At 41.2% G+C, this 23459-nt stretch overlaps 1 protein-coding gene across 14 annotated transcripts in view; it reads left to right on the top strand.

The window, feature by feature from the left end:
* TRIP12 (thyroid hormone receptor interactor 12) overlaps window positions 1-19889 on the top strand; it is a 140517-nt gene extending 120628 nt beyond the window's left edge. For 11 of the 14 annotated variants that reach the window (XM_011222681.3, XM_034655315.1, XM_034655316.1 and 8 more), the window contains 10 exons: window positions 918-1074; window positions 2955-3053; window positions 9588-9702; window positions 10007-10161; window positions 11217-11381; window positions 14239-14403; window positions 16019-16132; window positions 17733-17827; window positions 18545-18648; window positions 19349-19545. In XM_011222681.3, the coding sequence (XP_011220983.1) occupies window positions 918-1074; window positions 2955-3053; window positions 9588-9702; window positions 10007-10161; window positions 11217-11381; window positions 14239-14403; window positions 16019-16132; window positions 17733-17827; window positions 18545-18648; window positions 19349-19545 (1366 nt within the window). Of the gene's footprint in view, window positions 1-917; window positions 1075-2954; window positions 3054-9587; window positions 9703-10006; window positions 10162-11216; window positions 11382-14238; window positions 14404-16018; window positions 16133-17732; window positions 17828-18544; window positions 18649-19348 lie in introns of all 14 variants that reach the window. The other 3 variants (XM_034655323.1, XM_034655328.1, XM_034655317.1) reach the window with 1 other exon arrangement.
* Window positions 19890-23459: the final 3570 nt, after the last annotated feature.

Here is a 23459-nt window from a genome sequence, read left to right as displayed (position 1 = left end):
GAGACGCCTCTAGCTGGGGCTAATACAGGATCTGCTTGTGACCGTATGTGTCTGTGTATTTATATGAAATAGGAAAGTATGCAAGGATATTTAAAGAGATTAAAATCCTTTGTCTTCATAAAGTTGGACTCCAAAGGTTTAGTTGATTGATTTTCTGAGCCTTTTTGGGTCCAGACTTATTCTCAGAGACCACAGAACCGCACTGATCAATACAGGAGTCAGTAGCCACATATATCTGTTTATATTTAGATCAATGAAAATTAAGTAAATTAGAAACAAGTTGTTAGTCACATTAGCATGGCTGCCTATATTGAATAGATCAGGTGTTGAATATTGGCATCACCACAGGAAGTGTTTTTAGCAGCTCTGTGTCAAGAACTTCCAGAATCCCAGATCAAGAGGCAGTACGACCTATGTTACTGTGGGGTTCCTTCTTTGGAAATCAGCATGGCCATTTGGCAGGTTTGAGTGACTTAGAAATGCCAGAGCTGGAAAAAAAAAAGATGAGCTAGTAAAGCCATTATTTATCATTTGTGTATATGTGGAACGGAGATGGCTTGGCAGTGTCATGAAGCAGTGATCATCTTTTAAAATTAGGGTCTGCTAGTCAGATTAGACTTGCTGAAGGTCTTCGGGTAGATTAAAGATAATCTTGAATAGACCTGATTTAAAGTGTAGGATTTTTAATAGTTGAATTGCATATTTCACGGCGAAAAGCTACTTAATGCATTATTACTTGATCACTTAGAAATTTCATACAAGAATTAGGAAAATTCTTCAAAACCAGTTTGCCTAGACCATTATTATTGATTCTACTTATAATTCTTCTTCTGTATCATATCAAAAGTTGTTTCTAAGTACGGGTTTGTATGGTTTCTGATTCTAATTCAGGTAATTTATGTCGCATCTTTTTACAGCCCGTTTTTCTTCCCTTTTGATACCCGGCAAATGCTTTTTTATGTAACTGCATTTGATCGGGACCGAGCAATGCAAAGATTACTTGATACCAATCCAGAAATCAACCAGTCTGATTCTCAAGATAGCAGAGTTGCGCCTAGATTGGATAGAAAAAAAGTAAGTTTCTCCCCCAAAATACGTAAAGGTAAATTGCACAGAGCTTTTGACAATAGTGGGAACACTAGCGATGCAGTGCTTGGGAGCAGTCCTGGTGGCGGAGCCGTAGCTCAGTCACAGCTGTCTCTCTGCTTGTCTGTCTTCTCCTCTGGAGCAGACATGGCTTCCTGTCAAGCTCTTGGAACCAGGCTCTCTGTGATTCTTCTTCACAGTTACGAGTCCTTTTTTCCCGTTGCTGAAATAATTTCTACAATTCTTTTTTTCTTAGTTGCCATAACTCTTGTGCCAAGAAAGAGTCCTGTCTTCTCTCACCAAGGTTTCTTTTTCTTTTTAAATTAGGAACTCACACTGTAGCCTCCCTTTTAGAATTGATCTTTTCTGCAGTAGAGTTAACCAGATCCATTTTCTTTCCTTCGCACATCACTCCTATCTGAGATGACCAAAACAAGATTTTTTTTAAATTTTTTTTATTATGTTAGTCACCATACATTACATCCTTAGTTTTTGATGTAGTGTTCCATGATTCATTGTTTGCCTGTAACACCCAGTGCTCCGTGCAATATGTGCCTCCTTAATACCCATCACCAGCCTAGCCCAATCCCTGTGCCCCCCCAAAACAAGATTCTTTTTTTTTTTTTTTAAAGATTTAATTTATTTGACAGACAGCCAGCGAGAAAGGGAACACAGGCAGGGGGAGTGGGAGAGGAAGAAACAGGCTCCCAGCAGAGGAACCTGATGTGGGGCTCCATCCCAGGTCTCTGGGATCATGCCCTGAGCCAAAGGCAGATGCTTAACGACTGAGCCACCCAGGCGCCTCTGAAACAAGATTCTTGATGGGATTCCCATCTTGAGCCCAGTCAGCCCCTGTGTTGCAGACCTCATCTTCCTGGGCTTCTCACCTTGGCTCCACATTCGGAGCTGTGACTGCTCCACTCGGAGCCATTCCAGCAGGGACCCCACCCTCCATTTCGGACACTGCACCGCCTTTTACTTCTGATGTCTCTTTAGTGCTGAGGATTCTTACTCAAGTCTGTCTTTCCAAAGCCTGTAACTCCAAGACACATGAGAGCCATTAGTAATGACATTAAGAGAGGGGTTAGAACGAATGAGAAGCAAAGCAGAAAAACCTTATCTTTTTTGTTTGTTCTGCAAAGCCTTGCTATTTCTATCTTTATTTGTATCATTAGGATTGCGCCAGCGGTGGTGGTGGTAGAATTTGGAAATCTAGCAGGACCCGTCTCGTCCCCGTGAATCTCATCAGTAGATGTTGTGGTTGTGCTTGTAGGATCTCTCTGCAGGTCGGGGCCAGGAGGCTTCAGCTCTCCTGTCTCGCCTGCCACCTCCAGATCCATCTCTCCATTACGTAATTGTAAATGTGTCCAGGGGGATGCCGCGCCCCTGCAGCCCTGACTTGCATTGGTGTCTGGCAAGGTTGCAGAGAGCCTTCCTTCTCCACCTTGAATTTTCTGAACCTGCCATGGGCTCGAGATAATACTTACACTTCACTCTGTGTTCTTAGCAGTGCAGCTACTTCTTATCTTAACCTTTTCTGAGGTGTGCTTTTATAGAAGTAGTCTTGGGGCGCCTGGCTGGCTCAGCTGGCTCAGCGTCCGACTCTTGGTTTTAGCTGGGGTCGTGATCTCAGGGTCGTGGGATCAAGCCCCACATCAGGCTCCGTGCTGGGCATGGAGTCTGCCTGACATTCTTCCTCTCCCCCTCCTTCCCCCACTCGAGCGTCCACATGCACACTCACTCTCATGTGCTCTCTCTCAAATGAGTAAATTTTAAAAAAATAGTCTTTTAACAGTTGGTATTTTTTTTTTCACTCCGAGAAATGCCACCTGTTTATTAAACTGTAACGCGTGTGCTTTGTTTTTCAGCGCACTGTGAATAGAGAGGAGCTGCTGAAGCAGGCGGAGTCCGTGATGCAGGATCTGGGCAGCTCCCGGGCCATGTTAGAAATCCAGTATGAAAATGAGGTGAGCTTATGCATGTAGATGGTTTTCAACTTCATTTATGCCTTCAACAAGACTTTGTTGGTCCTCTGAAATTCTAAAAGACAAGTGAAATTTGTCTAGAGATAGATAAAACAGAGATTTGCTCTGTTTTGGGTGATCTTGGGAGGTCGAAACTCTCAAGTTTCCAAGATTAAGTTGTATAATAAAAGACAGAATTTTTGGGGGCGCCTGGGTGGCACAGCGGTTAAGCATCTGCCTTCGGCTCAGGGCGTGATCCCGGCATTACGGGATCGAGCCCCACATCAGGCTCCTCTGCTATGAGCCTGCTTCTTCCTCTCCCACTCCCCCTGCTTGTGTTCCCTCTCTCGCTGGCTGTCTCTATCTCTGTCCAATAAATAAATAAAATCTTAAAAAAAAAAAAAGGCAATTTTTTTCTTGCATAAGAGCAAACGTTTGTGTTATTGTTAGGTTGATAAAGTGAGAGGGTGTTTTAAGCATACCTTTCAGAATGTTTGAACTGCTTTAAAAAAATCACAGCTATAACCTGTATAATAAACGCACACTTACAACATGTACAATTCTAGCTGTACAAATTCTAATGTCCGAATGTTTTCAGTCTGGAACCACTACCACATCAAGATTAAGAAAAACATCCCATCAGCACAAACTATTCTCTTAGACAACTTTGCGGTTCGCGCCCTCTCCCCACCCCCAGGCAATCCTTGGTCTATTTCCTGTCCTGTAGTTTTGTCTTTCTTACTATGCCTTAGGAGATGGAATCCTACAGTGTGTAGCCGTTTGTGTTACTCTTCTAGCACTTAGTATAATGCTTTTGAGATTCATCCTTGTTGCCTTTATCCGTTTGTTTCCTTTTATCACTGGTAGTAAGCGTCTATTGTATGGATGTCTCAGGAAATGTTTCATCAGGTGATGCCCATTTTCGTTTCCAGTTTTTGACACTTATGAATAATGTTGCTATGAACATCTGGGTACAAGTCTTTGTATAGACATACGTTTTTATTTCTCTTAGGTAAATTCTTCAGCTAAGTTACTTAGTAAGATGCGTTTTTACTTTATGAGACACACGAAACTGTTCCTTTGCCATTTCTTATTCCCACCAATGATGGAACTTATGAATTTCAGTTGTTTCCCATGCTCACCAACCCTCGGGTCTTGTCTTTTTAACTTGGGGTATTCTGAGAGTGGAGGGGGGTGTTTAACAGTGGTATCTCATTGTGTTCTATGTATTTTTTTGATGATTAATAATATTTTCATTCCCATTTGTTTCACTAGCCGTTCATACATCTTCTCTGGAGAAGTGTCCGTCTACTTTTTCATCATTGTGTTTTATGACTAAGTTGATAAGAGTTCTTTATTACTCTGAATACAAGTTCTTTATGAAATAAGTGTTTGCAAATATTTTCTTCCAGTCTGTGGTTTTTCTTTCAGTTTCCTCATGAAATGTCTTTGAAAGAGCAGAAGTTTTTAATTTTGTTGAAATCCAGTTTATCAGGTTTTTTTCCCCCCTATTTTCCTGGTTTGTGCTTTTTTATATCAGGAAATTTTCCCCTCATCCTTGGTTTTCAGAGATTTTTCCCCCATGTGTTTTTCTAGAAATTTTATAGTTTTGGCTCTCATACTTAGGTCTATAATCCATTTTAAGTTATATATAGCATAAAGGTAAGGGATTAAGGATATTTTTCTTTTTTCCTAAATATAGGCTATTCATTTTTCCAGCACCGTTGCTTGAACTTCTCCCATGTTGAATGACCTCGGCACCTTTTTGAAAATGAGTCGACTGTGAATATTTGGGTCTATTTCTGGATTTTCTGTTCTTTTTTTGTTAATCTATACTGTCTTGATTATCTTTTTAGTTAGTCTTGAAGTCAGGTAGTGTGAATCGTACAACTTTGTTTTTCTTTGTCAAAGTTGTGGTTATTTCTTAGTCCCTAGTACATCCGTGTAAATTTTAGAATTAGCTTGTCAGTGTCTACAAAAGGTTTCACAGGATATGCACTGGGATTGTGTTGAATTTTGGTTAGTTTGGGAGAAAATTGACATGTATGGTGTTGAATTTGGAGTTCTTGAACACCGTGTAGACGTCCATTTGTTTAGGTTTTTTTATTTCTCTGTTTCACTTCATTAACTTAAGTGTAGAAGTCTTTCATGTGCATATTTTGTTAAATTTCTCCCCAAGTATTTATGTTTTGTGATGATGTTGAAAATGATACTCTCATTTTCCATTTGCTGTTAGTTTGTAGAAATACAGATTTTTATATCTTGACCTTATTTTCTGTGACCTTGATAATTATTAGTTCTGATAACTTTTTAATAGATCATTTAGGATTATTGCAGAACCCCAGTTTGGGAGACTTCTGTAAAGGCCCACATAGTAAATATTCAGGGGTTATAGGCCCTATAGTCGCCATCACTACTACTCCTTTTTGCCTTGTACAAGCAGGAAACTGGCCGGAGACAATACTTACACAAATGAGCCTGGCCATGTTCCAACACAATTTTACTGTCAATGAAATTTGAAGTTCATATAATTTTCACATGTGGTGAGATATTATTCAAGATTTTTCAGCCACTGAAATTGTAAAAACCACTCTTAGTTTTGCAGATTGTACAAAAACAGGAAGTGGACTGGAGCTGTAGTTTGCTAACCTATGTTGTTAAATAGTTGGGTTGGCTGTGAAAAAATACAGTTTTACTTCCTTTCCAGCCTTTGTCATTTATTTCTTTTGAGGCACTTTTATTAAACAGCCTGGACAGTCCCTCAAAAGATTCAAATAATGGTTTTCTCTATATTTTAACCAAGAGATACTGTGTTTCTTGGGGATACTTTCCTCCCTCTTTCCCCTAAATATTTTTAAGACAAAACTTGAGAATGTTTGGACTTCTAAAACTTTTATAGACCTAAAATTTCAAAACCTTCTATTGTACTGATTATTTATTTATAATAGCCAGTCACTCTGCCCCTCAGTTTTCTTGTCTATAAAATGTGAGTTATAGTACAACCTCTTAACAATCTGCACTATTACCTGTGGTTATCCAAGGAATTTTAATCATGATTTTGATTTTTCTTAGGCATTTTCATCTTATTAAGACTTTTGGAAAGTTAATTCGAGAGTATTTAGTCATGAGAATTAAAACTTGAAGTAGTTGTGACCTGGGAAGTGCACAGTGTGTTGGGGATCTGGGTTATGGCAGAATTCCTGTAGTCAAAGGATTACAGTGTAGTCACAGGACAATGGTACAAATGCATGTGGCTGATTAGTGGCATAGGTATCAAGTGGACAGGGCTTTCAGACAAGTCCTACTGTCCCAAGAGTGTGTGGGCAGAGTCATAGAGTTAGACCTTAATGGAAGAGAGAGGGAGAATTAGAGGACAGAAGGTTGTGGCTCGAGCAAAGGTTTAGGCTTGGTGGTGAGCGGCACAGGTGAGTAACTGCTCTGGAAATGTTGGGAGGGAGGAGATTTGAGTGGAGGCCTTGACTGCTGGGATGAGAAATTGGGGGATGGTCTTTTGTTTTTTTTTTTTTGTTTTTTTTTTTTTAAAGATTTTATTTTTTTATTTGACAGAGATAGAGACAGTCAGCGAGAGAGGGAACACAAGCGGGGGGGAGTGGGAGAGGAAGAAGCAGGCTCATAGCGGAGGAGCCTGATGTGGGGCTCGATCCCAGAACGCCGGGAGATGCTTAACCGCTGTGCCACCCAGGTGCCCCTGGGGGATGGTCATTTGAACCCACCCTGATGGTGCCTCCTGCTCAGAGGATACAGGTTTTAGATGTTTACATGCTCAGATTTCTTCTCCATAAAACTGCAGGACCTCTGCTCCAGGTGACTTCTTCTCCTGAGTTTAACTCTGATTTTTACTTTTTTACTCCAGTAATTTTTTTTTTTCTTGCCGGGAATGTCTGTCCTTCCCTCTCGCATCCTTCATGGCTCTGTTCAGATTGCATCTCACATGGAACCTAGACAAGTTCAGAATAGCATCACATTGTGCGAAGGATCATCAGGATTGAGTTACTGATACAGAAATCATAATTTTATAATCTTCATTGCTGGGTCCTACCTACTAATTATGGAAAAGAGTAGGAGGATCATTGGGGAAATAAGGCTTGGGAGGAGTACTGACTTTTTATATAGAAAGGGCCTCCGGTCATAAATCAGATTCAACCATACAAGTCTGCAAGTGGCCATTAGACTTCGGAGTAGCTCTCGAAGAATCCTAGTTCAAAATATCAAATCCAAATGGCCCCATCTTGAACAGGGATGATTGGTAAACCAGTCTCTGGGCTGAGAGAGTCTTTAAGCCGCAGGATTGGCTGGGGCTATGAATGACCGACCTCCGGGAGGGTGAACTTTTAGGAGTGTGGGCTGTGGAGCCTGGCGCCAGCACTGACTGACCGTGATGCTGGCAGTTATGTGCAGTCCTCAGTGATGCCTCAACAGAGGCAGAAGAGAGGGACCTTTCTCATCATGTGGGGTTAGAATGATTAACAGTGGAACGTTGTCATCTGGTAAGTGCTAGTATGTCTTAGCTTTGGAAAGAGAAAGACACAAAAGTTTTGAGTCAGATGAGTTGTCAAAGTCTGTGTTACCTTTAGAAATAACAGCCCATTCCTTGGATGAAGGAATTAGACTGATCTGATTGGTGATTTCTATTTAGCCAAGGGTAATTATAATTATGCTAAGGGGAGAAAAAAAAATTAAGTGGCTCTAAAGCACCATCTGGTGGATATCAGATGTTACTGCAGTTTTTTCTTTTCTCGTGGCTTCTCTTCTTTTCCCTTCCTTCCTTCCTCTCCTCCCGTACCCAGGATTCAGTGGAGAACGAAGTATACAAAATTCCTACTATCACAGAACTTTTCTTTTTTTAATGTACTTATGCATATGCATATGTTAGGCCGCATGATGAAGAAAAATAAAGCCTGTAAGGATGGATCGTGATGGGGAAGGGATAGGGTGGTCTAAGTGGACCTTTGAGCCCAGGCAAGTCTTTACCATTTAGGGAAGGGTGTGTCTAGTGAAAGAACAGAGAAGCAAAAGACCCGAGGCAGATTCTTGGCCCTTTGCAGAATGACTGGCTAGAGTTGGAGTCAAGCTGTGGGAGGGCTCACCAAGGCCGTGCCCACCATAGAAGAACTTCAGCTTTTACTTTGAGTGAGATGGGAGGCCTCAGGGCACTGTGAGCCGAGACTAGGAGATGCCGAGAATGCTAGTGCAGAGACTAGGAGATGCCGAGAATGCTGGTGCAGAGGCTGCGCGCGCGGGAGGCTCTAGCAGTAGACCAGATAAGGGACCAGTTCGGAATATATTTTGAAGGTGGGGCTTACAGTGTTGAATGATGGGTTGGAATGTGTGGAGTAAAAAAAAAAGAAAAGCCAAGGTTTTGTTGGAGCCCTAGGTGGATGCAGATGCCATTTATTGCTCTGGAATACTACTAACAAAGGGACAGATGGATCCAGGAGGTGTCACCACATCCAGCCTCACTGTTTGCAAAGTTAGAGCAAAACGTTTGGTGGATTGCATCTAATCGTTAACCTAAGTAACTATGATAATGCTAAAATAATGCCCATTGTTTGCCAATAATCTCTGAACCCTAGTTCTTTTGACCAGGACAATGGTTTGATGTAGCCTATAAATTATGATATTAACTTGTCATTAGCTGTATATCTGATTTATGGTCCAAGCTGGTAGGACCTTGATAAGACATGAAGGAATAACTAGGCTATGAACATGGACACAGGATGCCGCTCATGGAGGCGTTCAAAGCTGTACAGTCACGTCAAGGCTGTTTCTAAAAATACCAGTGCCCAGGCTCTAAACCAGACCTGTCAGACGAGAATCTTCAGGACATGCTCACCATCTCCATGTGTCCACACCAATAAAGCTCCCTGGAGTTTCCAGCACACTGGGGGCTTGAGACGTGCCGACGTACCCTGAGGCTGAGTTAGCCCGGTGGTGCTGGCATGGCTCTGACCTTCCCTGAGTCCTGTGTTACTCAGCAAACCGCTGTTAAACGGCTGCTCTGTGTCTGGGCACTCCCGAGGGTCCAAAGGTGAATTAAACAGTTGCCCTCAAGGGAGACACAAAATGAAATTGTGGCTGGGTGATGTGATGTGAGAAGTTGCTGAACGACAGGTCCTAAAGAAAAAGCAAAGTCACTGGGCAGAAGAGCAGGTTTCTCCTGAGGAGATGACATTTGAGCTGGTTTCAGGCTAACAGCTCACACAAGAGGGCTCTGGAAGGGGATCCATCCTCAGACAAAGCCATCTTACTCCCTGGGGGTGTGAGAGCCACAACAATGCTGTTGTCAGTATATGAGCCTGAAGCGCCTGGTGGGAATGTGAGGGTTGTGGGCAGGAATAAGGGTGGCTCATTCTTGTTCCAGGGGACCAAGCCTGAAGGAGCACGATCAGGACAGTTCGGGAAATGATGCATGAAACAGACAGTTGCTGTTAGTATCCATACTGCCAAAAGGTTGGCCCAAGAAAAAAGGCAGCGTAAATTCTGAAAATCTGAACTTGTACTTCTGTTCTTCTGTAGGTTGGTACAGGTCTTGGGCCTACACTGGAGTTTTATGCACTTGTATCTCAGGAACTACAGAGAGCTGACTTGGGTCTCTGGAGAGGTGAAGAAGTGACTCTTAGCAATCCAAAAGGTAATATTAATTTGTGAGTCAGTCAGTTTGTTTTTCAGATCAGGTAAAAGGGCCTTTAAAATTCATTAAATAGATTTAATTTCTAGTAGAGGGCCATGTTCTTTGACCTTAATTTGACTTTTAGCCTTTGTTTTCTCTCTTATCAAGTTAGGGAGAGCCTTCCAGCTCTAGAAGACTTCATTTGTGATCTGTCTGATTTTGAGAGTACTGCATTTCTTAGATGTTCTTAGTTACCAGGTTTTGTCCTGTCTTATTTTGTTTTGGGAAATGACATCTAAAGTTTTATGACTTGCTCATTTTATAGGAAGCCAAGAAGGGACCAAGTATATTCAAAACCTCCAGGGCCTGTTTGCGCTTCCCTTTGGTAGGACGGCTAAGCCAGCTCACATCGCAAAGGTTAAGATGAAGTTTCGCTTCTTAGGAAAATTAATGGCCAAGGCTATCATGGATTTCAGATTGGTAAGTTTAGGGTTACTTGCTTGCCTGCAGCTTTTTTGTGTCCATGTACTCCAAAAGTATTTTTAATCCCCTGCACTTCTTGCTGTGTTGTAAAACAGTGTTTCACAGACTTTAATGTGCCTGTGAATTACATGGAGATTCTATTTAAAAAGTTAATTCAGGTTCACTGGCTCAGGGGTGAGGCCCACGATTGCACATTTTCTTATTTTTTCTTTTTTTGTTTGCTGCTTTTCTCATTAAAGATTTCACATTTTCATATGAGCTCCCAGGTGATGCCAAAGTGCTGTTATGAACCATTCCTTTAGTAGCAAGGGTTCAGAGAATCCGGCAACATGAAGAGTGGTTTTAAAGTATTTGTGATTAGATTTTTAATTCATTTAGGAAAGCCTGAGCTTTCTGCAGCTGAGCTGCAATGAGTCATCATTGGAATGATGGGAGGGAAAATAACCCGTGAACGAAGTATTAACCGAGGTCCAAGTGTTTGCAGGCCCTTCTTCATTTCCTCTTTTCACATTTTCTGAGATACTTGGTCAGTATGTAGAAGACGTTTTCTTTTTATCCAGGGTCAGGTTTCCCAGCTGACAATTTTGCTCTGCCCGCAGAATGAGCTGTTAATCAGTCATTTTAGAAGTTACATTTTTTTTCAGTTTTAATTAGTTGGTTCTTCTTTTTAACCTTTTTTCCCCCAAATGTGCAGTAATACGAACTACAGTGGAATTTAGTTTACTTCGTCCCAAATAGAGTAAGATTCCTATAAACATCTCTTTAGTTTGGAGGCCCTTATGGAGAATGTATGTCCATCATTGAAAGATAACCTTTTTAGGGTCAGTGTTTAAATAGGATTCTTTGGTGCACTAAATTTTTCACAAAATCAAGGCCCCAAATTGGGTTTAAATGGGAACAGTTCCAAAATGTGGTTTTTTTTTTTTTTTTGGAAGGGGGGGGCGTGTATTACTCAGCCTTTATAAACGATCTCTTAAAGTGTCAGTTACAGAACTGAGGCAATTCTAGAAGCTTAGCGTCACTGTTAGAATATTTTGTATATTTCCTTTCAGGTGGACCTTCCCCTTGGCTTACCCTTTTATAAGTGGATGCTGAGGCAGGAAACTTCACTGACATCACACGATTTGTTTGACATTGACCCGGTTGTAGCCAGATCCGTGTATCACCTAGAAGACATTGTCAGACAGAAGAAAAGACTTGAACAAGATAAATCCCAGGTAAGCTTAGAAGATGAGGAAACGGTCAAGTGGATCAGTTTCTTACTGTTGCAAGATGAGGTCTTTGTTACGTGGTTTATATTTGGTGCAGTTATTACTTTATATTATTTTACTTATTATATTTTAGAAGAGTTTAATTTTTTTATTGAAGTAACTGAAACAATTTCACAGTGGGTCAGATGACCTATAAAAACACCAGGTGATAAATACACAGCTTGATTAACAAATGAAATACACTCCTGTCTTGCACCCATAAGGCTCATACTTATTAAATTTTAAGGTGGGTATTATGTATCTGGGCACATAACGGTATCATACTGAATTTTTTTAGTAAGCATTTGAATCAATAAAAACTATCCTCAGGACAGATTGTTTTTCCAGAAAGGTAACTTAATTTAGGAACAGTCCATTTGTTTCTAGAAAGATCTTAGGAAAATAGTTTTAAAGGTCATAGTAGGTGTTCACTATTTCTTAGTAACACCTGTTGAGGCTTCTCTGTTAGAATGGGTGATCTTGAGCTTCATATTATTAATGTATATTCTTTACATATTAATAAGAGATTAAACATTGTTTGACCCAATCTGAGATTAATAGTGGTTCTGTATGAGACATTAGAAGAAGACAAAGTTATATTTAAAAAACAGTGGCACAGATTCAATTAGCTGTATTCGGGCAGGCAACGTGGACCAGTGTCCCATATTTATAAATTGAAGTAAGAATTGAGGAAATTCTGTAGGGAAAGTGTCACACCTCCTGATAAACTGGAAAAGAGCTGGCAGGAGATGGGGATTTTAGAATTCCTTGTATCAGAGAAGAAGGTGAGTTGTAAGAGAATTAATTTTATCTCTCTTATTAATTGGTGATTTTTGGAAAAATAACCTTGTGCATTAAGAGCAACTGGCATTAAAAGAGGCCAAGTCCCTCTTTTCCTTAGAAGATCTGTTGTCTTAGGATTGTTAGAATCAGTTTTATGCTTACCAACTTTGTAAATTTTAAAAACGAATGCAATCTTATTTGGAATCATCTCTTAGGTAAAAATAATGGCTCCCAAAAAAGGCAGGAAAGAAAGTAAAACTCACAGCACTATTCCAAGTGCCATATGTATATTAAATCATTTAATCCACAACACACTTCCGAGACTTAGGTATTCCTGTTATTCCTCTATTGCACATGAGAAACCCAAGGCAGGTAGTTTGAGTAGCCAGCCAAGGTCGCGTATCCAGGGTGTGGGAGGAGAGCTGGAAATCACACGCGGGCTGTTCGCTCTCCACCTGCTCTCTTCCTCAACTCTTTGTTGAGATCTGTTCTTCTAATCTTTAATCTTTATTTTTTGATGTTGTCAATTTAAAAGTATAAAAAGCACAGAAACCACATTCCACAGAGACTGTTCTACTGTATTAGCCAGTTTTCATCCAGCGCGTGAGGATTGGCGCTTCGCGGTGTCCCAGAGGCCCTCACCCCATTGTTCATAAAGTATGCAGCTGGAACAGACTCGGGAGTTTAAATTCTTAAATACATGTGAAGTGGGCTAAATGGGGGCTAAATGGGCTAAATGAGCTCATGTAAGGTCTGAAGAAACGAACAGTGAACTCCTTTTAAATATCTCGGGACACTATATATTCTAGATTCCTCTCAGTAATAGCATTTTATAATGCAAACCTTTATGAACAAGATGTTCCTTAAGTAGCTGTGGGAAAGAGGCTTTCCATTAGGATGGCAGCAACCACCTTGATCTGTGCGAGAGGTGGCAGTTTCGAGAGCTTTCCAGCAGGAGGATGTTGGATAGACATTGATGATTACCGTCTAGTCTTTCTGAAGAATATCTCAGATGTAAAACGAAAGGCGTCCCTTCTGGTGTCATCAAATGATACACCTGAAGTTGAGGAGAGACCTAAACACGGGCTATCCTGGAATCCTAAATGGCTTTTCATTTCCTTTTTAAAAACGACTGATTTTAAATCAGAACTTCTCGATTTTTTTTAGTTTAAATGGCTAATTTTTTGCACGTGGACTGTTTAGCCGCTAGGAATTTCATACTTGGCGGTATCTACAACTTGGAAAGCCGTTTCACTTCTTCCTCCTATACCAGATACCTTCATTTTCAGGTAGTATTTGCAGTTTTGTATGTTGGTCTTTGATTTCTAATCTAAAAATACATATATTTTATATAAGCCTTAACTATTCCTAAGCATTTAAAAAAGTGAATAATACAAACTGCTTTTAACGTTTGTCTTTTGAGTATGACCTGAGGGCTTTGTTGGAACCTTTCTTCATTGCTGCATTATTGTGTGGATACAGATCCGGTTGTGCCAGTCCTGAACTCATTGAATGAGGAGTTTCCAGGGTGTTCCTTAGACTTGAGCTTGTGGGGGGGCAGTTAATTACCGTTCCTCAGATAGTGCGTTATTTGCATTTATTCAAGTAATCATTATTTGCACTTACGGTTTCCTGTCTAAGGAATGGTGATTAACTATATATATAATTGGATTCGTTAAGATTAATATAGAATTTAGGAAAAGTTTGTCTGGCTCTGTAACGACTCTTAACCATCATGTAAGTGGTTATGACTTTCCATGGGAAATCTAATTTGAAATATGGTCAGATTGATGGACAGCTCATTTTGAAGGAACACTAAAATGATCTTATTTTTCCCCATATAAAAATAGTTGGATTCTGAAGTGCCTAAGTTTATTTCCTTTGTGATCTGTGACTTTTTCATGTGTAGGTGATGACACAAAAAGAAATACTGTACGAGCGGAAGGAACCCATAAAATGTATTAGCCTATCTTTTGTTTTATAAACACAGACACAGAACCAACTGAATGACGGCTTGACCTCTCTCATCCCCTGTTTTTAGACCAAAGAGAGTCTACAATATGCATTAGAAACCCTGACTATGAACGGCTGCTCAGTTGAAGATCTAGGGTTGGATTTCACTCTGCCAGGGTTTCCCAACATCGAACTGAAGAAAGGAGGAAAGGATATACCAGTCACCATTCACAATTTAGAGGAGTATCTAAGAGTACGTAATTGCGGCGCACTTCGGGGAGAAGGCCAGCGTGGGGGCTCGGGGCTTCCTGTTGGCCCTGTTCTGGGGGAGCGGGAAAGTGCCAGCCCAGGGAAGCTGCCTTTCCTGCCCAGCTGAGACCCTCACACCCAAGATCACTGCGTCACGTCCGTTTCTTCAGGCCTTAGCTTCCGTCTGCGCTTGAGGAACGTGTCAGATAGTTCATGATGTCTCATATGACCTCAGATTTGCTATCTTCAGGCTTGAATACTAATAACATCACATTGTCTTCATTTAAAAGAGAGAGTGAAAAGGAGCCATCACTTGTGTTCCTGCTAAACTGCATTTTGTCTATCAAAGTAGCTAACTTGATAGAATTCACACACACACAGGTTTATGGGTGTGGCAAAGACTTTCAGATAATTCATGGTTCTTAACCATATTTGCTAAATTAAGGGAAAATTATTTTGTATTGAAAAGAAATTTTGTTTTGAGTTATAACCTATATAGATCTTTATTACTACTGTTTGAAAAGTTCTTTGGGCTTATTTCTGACCTAAGTGGGAAGAGCACTGGGTTCAAGATAGAACACCATCTACACCCAGACTTGGGTTTTCCACAACCTGCAGTGGGATTTTATAGATAGAATCTCTGAAAAGTGTTGGCTCTGGTTTCTTCATCTGGTAGAGAAAGAGAGTAGATAGCAGAGGTCTTCAGATATTATTTAGTGTCCCCAACAGTTCTGTGACTGATAGACACTCCCTTTAATATTCAGAGGACTGTCTGCTCATACTACCTGCGTCTTTTCCTCACTTTGAGAAAGCTGACCTTTTAGCCTACTGGTAAATGACCAGATAAGGTTCTCTGACAATAATTTGTAATAATGCTCATGTTTTTGTTTTCATTTTTATCTGAGTATGTCCTGTATTTCTTGAACCCAGTCGGTTAGCCAAAGTCACTGATGACCAATGTTGGACCAATAACAGATGCTTTCCGTTACTTTTCAATTTCACTTGACTGCATTTCCGCAGTTAGCCTTTTTTCTAAGTGAAGGTGCACTGTGGAGGGATTGCTTCTAAGAACTTNTTCAATTTCACTTGACTGCATTTCCGCAGTTAGCCTTTTTTCTAAGTGAAGGTGCACTGTGGAGGGATTGCTCCACAGCAATCAGGATTTAGATCTAAAATTCTCACATTAAAAACTCAAAACACTTAACAATTGGTAATTGTGAATCTTGAAACATTAGCTTTACTTCTTAATAACATTTTACCCTCTTGGGAAACTCTAATCTGCTTCTCATCCGATAAGGTACTGTTCTGTGCCATTGGGATTTTACATAAGTGAATTTTAAAAACACACTAAATATAAATGCTCATGGGTTGTTTTTGTTTGTTTGTTGTTGTTTTACATTTTCTTACTGGCCGGGCCCCAGGTACAAGTTGACCTGAGTGATCTTCTATGCAGTTTTTCAATCAGTAATTTAGAGACTTAATAACTTGTAGTTTGTTTTTTCTTTTTTGTTATTTTTTTAAGTGATCAGGAAGGATGTTTCCCTGTACTTTGCCACATATTGAATAGGAGAGAGAAATGAATTCTTGTCACGGTTTCTAAAAGACCTTTCTTTTTGCAGCTGGTTATATTCTGGGCTCTAAACGAAGGTGTTTCCAGGCAATTCGATTCCTTCAGAGATGGATTTGAATCCGTCTTCCCACTTAGTCATCTTCAGTACTTCTACCCGGAAGAAGTGAGTAGCTTGCTTGTGTCTACAAGGTAGCGCTGCTCATCGCTCCCTGTGTATCTGCAGTTATCTTAGTGGGCTGTCTCCGTATACCGTCTAGCCAGACGTTACCACAAAAACCAAGCGGGGATGGGGGTGGTGAGAGGTTTGGGAAAGATCATTTTGCTGAGCAAAGAAGAGTATTAAATACAAAGTATAATATAAATGTAACATTTTGTATGGTATAAATACTAAATATAATTTAACTGTTAGGGAGTAGGGTCTGTGTGTGATTGGTGAGCACATAGCCTTGTTGTCACCTGAGCCTGGTGTTCCCCAGGAGGGTGGGATGCAGGTGTCTGCGGTGTTTTGTTTTTGTTTTTTTAACCTAAACTTCCTGGATTAGGTGAGACATTGATTTACGATTGGAGACAGTCTTTGAAGTTTTAAGGAAGTGTTGCAAATACTGTTGAGAAGTGGGGACATGAGCGTATGTGCAGTTTTCCAGCCTTCTTATTACAACAAGAATCTGAAAATCCACGAGCTGGTGGTGACATGGTATAGAAAGGAGCCCCAGTTTGGAATCCCTTTTGAGGAGTAACTTTAGAACACACGCCTGTTACTGGCTGAATCCAGCTATCTTTGAATGACTTAGTGTCGTCATCTCCGTTATGATTTTTATTTCCGATCCGATTTGCCGCTTACTGAAGCAGGTGGTGTACTGGACACTTTGAGGCACTGAGTGTCGCCTGGAATTGAATTCTGGTCCCCACCACTTAACCGTATGACCTTCTCTAGGTTATATCATATCTAATCTGCCTGCCTCGTCTGTAGAATTGCGATGCCGTCTGTCTTACTGAGCAGGATGCATAAAGTACCTGACAGTGGGTGACATACAGCAGATACTGAATTTTATGTGCCCTGAATTGGATTTTCTCAAAGTACTCAGTCATTCCGCGGATGGGCAGTTAACCAGAGAAAAGACGGTTTAATTTTAAACTGATGTTAGATTTTCCAAGGAGGCATGAGCACTTCTTGCTTTCCGATGTTCCCCCGTGATGGCTAGCTGGTCCCCGGGCCGCCCCGACCGCCTCCTGGCAACCATCTGCCTCTCTCTACAAAGCGAGAAAGCTGTCAGTTAGCTGCGTCTCCATTCAGCTCGCTACCCCCACTTCTCTCTGCAGCTCAGTAGTCTGCGTCTTGGCTTCCTTTGTTGTATACCCTTGTGTTTCTAGAAAACAACATTTATGAACTCTGCCTGGTTAGAAGTAGATTATCAAGTGAAAGCCTCTAAAGACATGAGAAGAGTTAAGAAAACTTAAACCAAGGGTTTGTGTCAGGTATGTTTTGTTGGCAATTAGAAGTTTCTCTAGGACCCAGTCCCTGCAAATGGGCAGGGCACCTATCAGTGCACCTGAACAGGAGACTGATTTTATAAATACAGTAGAAGAGCACACGGTATATAAAAAGGGGTCCGAAGCAGAACTTCTGATGCTGAAAATGATATTTTTATTTGGCACATGGAGACCTGTACTGTATTGCATACCGCAAAACCACATGTCCTGTGAGCTTTCGCTCAGTTCTACAGCTGTCTTTAGTAATTTGTTACCATTGTGTAAACACGCAGCTGGACCAGCTCTTGTGTGGCAGTAAAGCAGACACTTGGGATGCAAAGACACTGATGGAATGTTGCAGGCCAGATCACGGTTACACTCACGACAGGTAAGTAGTGGGATCTGCTGGTTTTTCATTTTATGGTCAAGAATTTGGTGGTGTGTGTATGTGTGTATATATGTACATTATAAACATTTTTAAATTTGTCTACCTATTTTCTTTTTTTTCCTTAATTTTTTAAAACTTTTTTTTAAAAAATTTATTTATTAGAGCATGGGCACAAGCAGGGAGAGGGGCAAAGGGAGAAGCAGACTCCCCGTGGAGCAGGGAGCCTCATGAGGGGCTCGATCCCAGGACCCTGAGATGACCTGAGCCAAAGGCAGACGCTTAACTGACTGAGCCACCTGGGCGCCCTAAATTTTGTCAACCTATTTTAAAGGAGACTTTCTGATATTTTGGTCTCCTTTCTGTTAAAACCTTAGGACCCAAACATTCTTTTTTCAAGCATTTCTGCAAAAATGAACTGGGAGGGGGGTAGAGGGGAGAGCAGAAGTCTAACCCCATTACCCGTTTTTCTCTGTAGTAAAATGGAGACATCTGTCCAATCCCTGACAAGTCTTGTTACAACAGTAATCCTTCCATTTGAATTTCAGCTGTGACAGCAAAAACAAATTTGATTTCAGAGTGCACTGTATCATGAATTCATATGTGGTCATAGTTAACTTTTTGCAGCCTGTAGCCAATTGTGAGAGTCTGCATTGTGGGGCAATTCAAAACTGGTTTTTAAAACGATGAAATAATTGCAGTTATTTCTTTCTTTTGTAGTCGGGCTGTGAAGTTCTTGTTCGAGATTCTCAGTAGTTTTGACAATGAGCAGCAGAGGTTATTTCTGCAGTTTGTGACAGGTAGCCCGAGATTGCCTGTTGGAGGTGGGTACACCTTTGCTCGGTGTGGGAGGGGGGTGTGTGGCAGACAGACAGACACTTCAGTACAACCAGCACGATACCCTGTGTTTGACTTAACAGTGCCTCTTAGTTACCCTAATGCCATAATGTTTCTGAGTTTTCAGTTTGTTTTGCAGGACGTAAGCGCTGTCACCAGCAGGGAAATTCCTAGGGACTGACTTAAACACATTGAAGTAGGATCATTAGTGAACATGTAATGCTTCTTTTCTAGATCCTCAGGCCATTTGAACATTACAGACTCTTAGATGAGAATGCACTGTAAAGTCTCCTTTCCCAGAAGTGAGTCAGTCCTAATAGGCATTGAATTGATATTCTGTTTTAACAGTCAGAAAACCTAAGGAACTGTTTGCCTCCATATTGTATGAGGGCTTTTTATGGTAAATAAAGCAGATACCAGGCACTGTATGCTAAACCCATATCGAATGTGTAGATTTAATTGCCAAGCAAGAAAGAACACCGTGTGTGTGTGCACGGGTGTGGGTGTGGGTGCTAACCCCGTACAGCGAGGCAGTGCGGTGTTCCCTGGTAGCAGCAGCAGAAGGGTGTGTTTGGGATTCCAGACTGATTCTCCTCCTGGCTAAGAAAATGTTGTCCTCTGAGTTGGCCGTATGCATCCCATAAGCTTACTAAGTTCCTTGGTCTTTCTTCCTTCCCCTTTCATCAGGCTTCCGGAGTTTGAATCCACCTTTGACAATTGTCCGGAAGACATTCGAATCAACGGAAAACCCCGATGACTTCTTGCCCTCTGTAATGACTTGTGTGAACTATCTTAAGTTGCCGGACTATTCGAGCATTGAGATCATGCGTGAGAAACTGTTGATTGCAGCGAGAGAAGGGCAGCAGTCGTTCCATCTTTCCTGATCACAACGAGAAATACAGTGTCTGCCTGTTACAGCAAAAGAAAAAAATCATGATTTCTTTTCTAAATGTATCACCCGAGTCAAGGAAACATGTTAGGCCTTCTTGTTTAGGAAAAACGGCTTGCAGGTCATACAAGAGACACTTGGTTGATATTCATTAATGGCCCCATGGACTTAAAAGTGATCAGGCCCTAAAACGTTGTTGTGATGAGGTTTCTTTAGCAAGTTCTTGTTTAAATTATCATTTATTTGATGAGTGAAGTTTTTAACTTGCTTTGCTGTGTGAAATTTAAAAAAAGGGATGTTTTTCCAGGCTGAAACAATAAATGTCGCTGTGCAGTTTAATTCTGGGCTGTGTGTATCCATCAAGCTAAGTCTGCAGTTTTGTTTCCTCCAAAGACAACTCTTGTACATAAGTACAGAAATTCAAGCTCACGTGTATTTGACAAATACGGTCTAGCAGGTTAGCTCTATGTGCTTTCCACACACCNCATTGTGTTTCCCCCCCCCCCCCCCCCCCCATTGCCCTCCCTGAGTCCTGTATTGTCTGCGGTCCACACGGTTCTTTTGTATACAGCACTCACAGTGGTTCCATTTTCTTTAGCCATGGGCTTCTGTTTGTTGTTCCATGTTCTCTCTCAAATTAAGATATAATTTAAAACTCACTGAACGGAAATATATTGTCAATACAATTCAGCCTTTGTAGCTAGGTAGACTTTTCTCATAGCTTAGTTCTAATCTAGCTGTAGGGCGCATTGCTGGCCTTTCCCAGTGACACACGAGGACTGTTTACACGGTGATCTGGCGACCATAGCAGCTTCTGGGCTGAGGCCGGGAAAGCGCATTCATTTCCTCTGTGTAGGTTAAGAAGTCTGCAGCTCAGGCTAGGCTGGCTGGGATTTATTATCCTAAGACCAGAGCATTTTGAATTTGATGTAACGTTTTAAACAAAATTAGCAGTTTTCATTCCCTGTTGGAGTAAAAGAATTTTTTTCCTCCCTTGTCCCTCTTCTAAGTTTCTGTTCAGAGTCTTCTTCCTTCCACACTCCCCCACCCCTTCCCCCAGTGCTCACTTGGGACAAACAGTTCAGCCTTTGTCTCGGCACCGATAGAAGCTCCTGTAAGCAAAGCTCTGTCCGGTTGCTTCATGGGCTGATTTCTCAGATCTGCAGTAAGCCATCAGGTCCATGTTTTTACCTGAAAATAAATAAAGTTTGCTTCACCCTTTTGTTTTTAGTTCTGTGCTGTATGCATAACTTTCCATCGTGTAGATGTATTTCAGTGCAAGCAAATCGTCACGTCTCCATGATTCCGCATCATGGCTGATTTCGCTATTCAAAGAATTTATAATAGCAACTGGAAGAACATAAAACGTGGAAAGAAAATGGGAGGAGACTCCTTCCTTCCTAAGGTTCAAAATTAAGCCTGTTGCATAAATTTGAGAGAATTTCCATAATTCATCTTTTTGAAAATGAGAGATGAGCTCATTGTTTTGTTTTGTTTTTATTGAACTTTGAGAAATCAATTCTCTTTTGCTTTACAGACTATTCCAAAATCTTATTTAATTGGTGTAGAAACACCTTTGTTTCCCATCCCTCCACCGAAGAGAACGTTAGTGGCTTGTTTTATTTCGATGGTTTTGTCATTTTTCACTTAAACGGCCTTATATGGACCATCCCCCTCCTCACCGAGAATTTGGGCGGTGACCTGTTAACGTGTGGTGGAGCTGCGGGAGGAGCTCAGGGAGCGTCTTGCCCTGGTCCCTGCAGTGGCCCTGGCAAGCGGGCAGCTTCACCGTGACGCCCAAGAAGGGAGTTGGGTTTCTGCAGTTCTGACACGGACAGCCTAGGAGCCCAGCGGTGTGAAGTTTGTATTAAAGAATGAGCCAATTTGTTTGAACTGTTCTGATACATTTTACAAACTAAGCACAAAGATTTTTGTGTGAACATAGCATTTTGTTCATTTTTTCTAAGGGTTCTTTGTTAAAATTTAGACCTGTATAAACAAAGCAATGCTTCCTACTAAACTATCTGTATCTGACATTTAATCCGTAATGTGGCTCTTGGCAGATGTGGCCTCGTTGATTTTCCACATGGACCAGTACATGGGATGGTTTCGAATCAAACTCTGGAGGTTGGTTGTTTCCAAGTCAGTAGTTCACCTGTTTAAATGCTTTTAGTCCTCAGCTTCCTCCTTTGTGTGTGGGATCCCTCGTTAATTAGGGGCAGGAAGACTCTTCCCATTTTAAAGCAATCTCTCTCTCGGCAGAGGCCTTAATCTTGCATCGTAGGGAAGAAGGTATATACTTCATTTGCTGTTATTCCAGTTTTGCCTTAAATTTATTTGCTTAGTAGTCCTAACCAACAAGCACTGATGTCTGAGTATGCTTTATACACCTAGATGGGTGAGTAGTGACAGATTTTGTTGTCCTTTCATTTTTGCCGATGTGGAGTCAGATGTTAGTCACAGCCAACACCCACTGTGTGGTGTCATCTCGACACTTAACTGATCTGATCTGCTTTGTATCTGAGAACATATTTTTAACTACTTTAAGAAGGAAGGAAAAGGCAGTTAAATGTAATCCCCTCATCCCAGCTTCTCCAAAAAGTGAATTGTGAGTTCTCGGTAGTCTAATTAGGAACAGACGTGGAGAGAGTTCTAGATGCCTTAGTCCAACCCAGCAGAAAACTTCCACACAGCTACTCATTGTAAGGATACAGACTTCTCTCTTCCTGTGCTTCGGCTCTGGTTCCTGCGTTTGTAGTGACCGAGAACTTTTCTTTCACTTCATTCTATGAAGAAGGTAGTATCCCTAATACCGCCCTTCCCTGCGTTTGGCTGTTGCCGTGGCTCAGGCCATGGGAGGGGGCGGGGCAGCTGACTGACCACGACCAGTCACTTCCTGGTCCAGAGTTACAGCCGTGGGGCGTCCTGTGCAGAAAGGCATCCCAGAAATGAGATCCAACTCTTGGTGTGACACAGTAAGGATTATCTTGCCAGCAAATTCTAAGTGTGTCTTCCCGCTGGTTGGTTCGTCAGCTGTTGAGGCTACGCTCCCGATTCCTGTCAGTGCTTAGGAACTCGGGAAATGGGAACGTCCCTGATACTGCAGGAAAGCTGTACCTGAGAAAGGAGACTTGCGGGGGAAAGACATAACCATGCAAAATCCTCGTGTGGGATTCTGGGTGCCATTGTTCCTTCTCCATTAGCAAAGATTTACTGCCTTTATCTTAGGCTTTGGTTTTTTGACCCATTTTATTTTCCCTACTGTAATGAGAACGTTCGTTGTTTGGAAATGTCATGCTCTGTATTTCTAATTCTCAGAAATGCTTTTGTATGAGTCTTAGGTTTGACGTTGCAGTAGTTGGCATACCCAGTAAAGGATAACCTAGTGACAGATCACTGAAAATGCTTCCTCTGTCACCTCAAAGGAAAAATCCAGACAAAATATAGCATTTATATTTATAGAAAACGGAGGATTGGCTGTTTTCCAAGAACTTCAAGTTAATGCAAGAAAAGTTCTTAACTCTGAAGACTTGTTCTGCATAAAGGAAACATTCTTTACTAATGGAAGAGGTGGTTTTATTTTTACAACAGGCCTACTCATATTACCAAACCTATAACCGATTGCTGATCTCCTGTGTAAAGCATTTTTTTCTCTTCTCTGAAACAGTGATTTATATGAACTGTTGGAATAATGGAACCTCAAACTACAGATCTGTATGTAAAATTGCATAAATGCACTGACTTCCTTCTCCCTGAATATATTTTTAATAAACAGCATTATCCTACGTGGTCAGTTTTATTAAATTGTGCACAACTAGAGGGTTCTGACGAGTGGCATGCTTGCATGGGTGGCTTTTGGCAAGCGTCCTGTGGCGGTAGTAACAGTGATCTTAGCCTTCTTTGGAGGCA

This window comes from Ailuropoda melanoleuca, chromosome 2, assembly GCF_002007445.2.
Source record: "Ailuropoda melanoleuca isolate Jingjing chromosome 2, ASM200744v2, whole genome shotgun sequence".
Classification (NCBI taxonomy): domain Eukaryota; kingdom Metazoa; phylum Chordata; class Mammalia; order Carnivora; family Ursidae; genus Ailuropoda; species Ailuropoda melanoleuca.
This window is presented reverse-complemented; position numbering and strand designations above follow the sequence as displayed.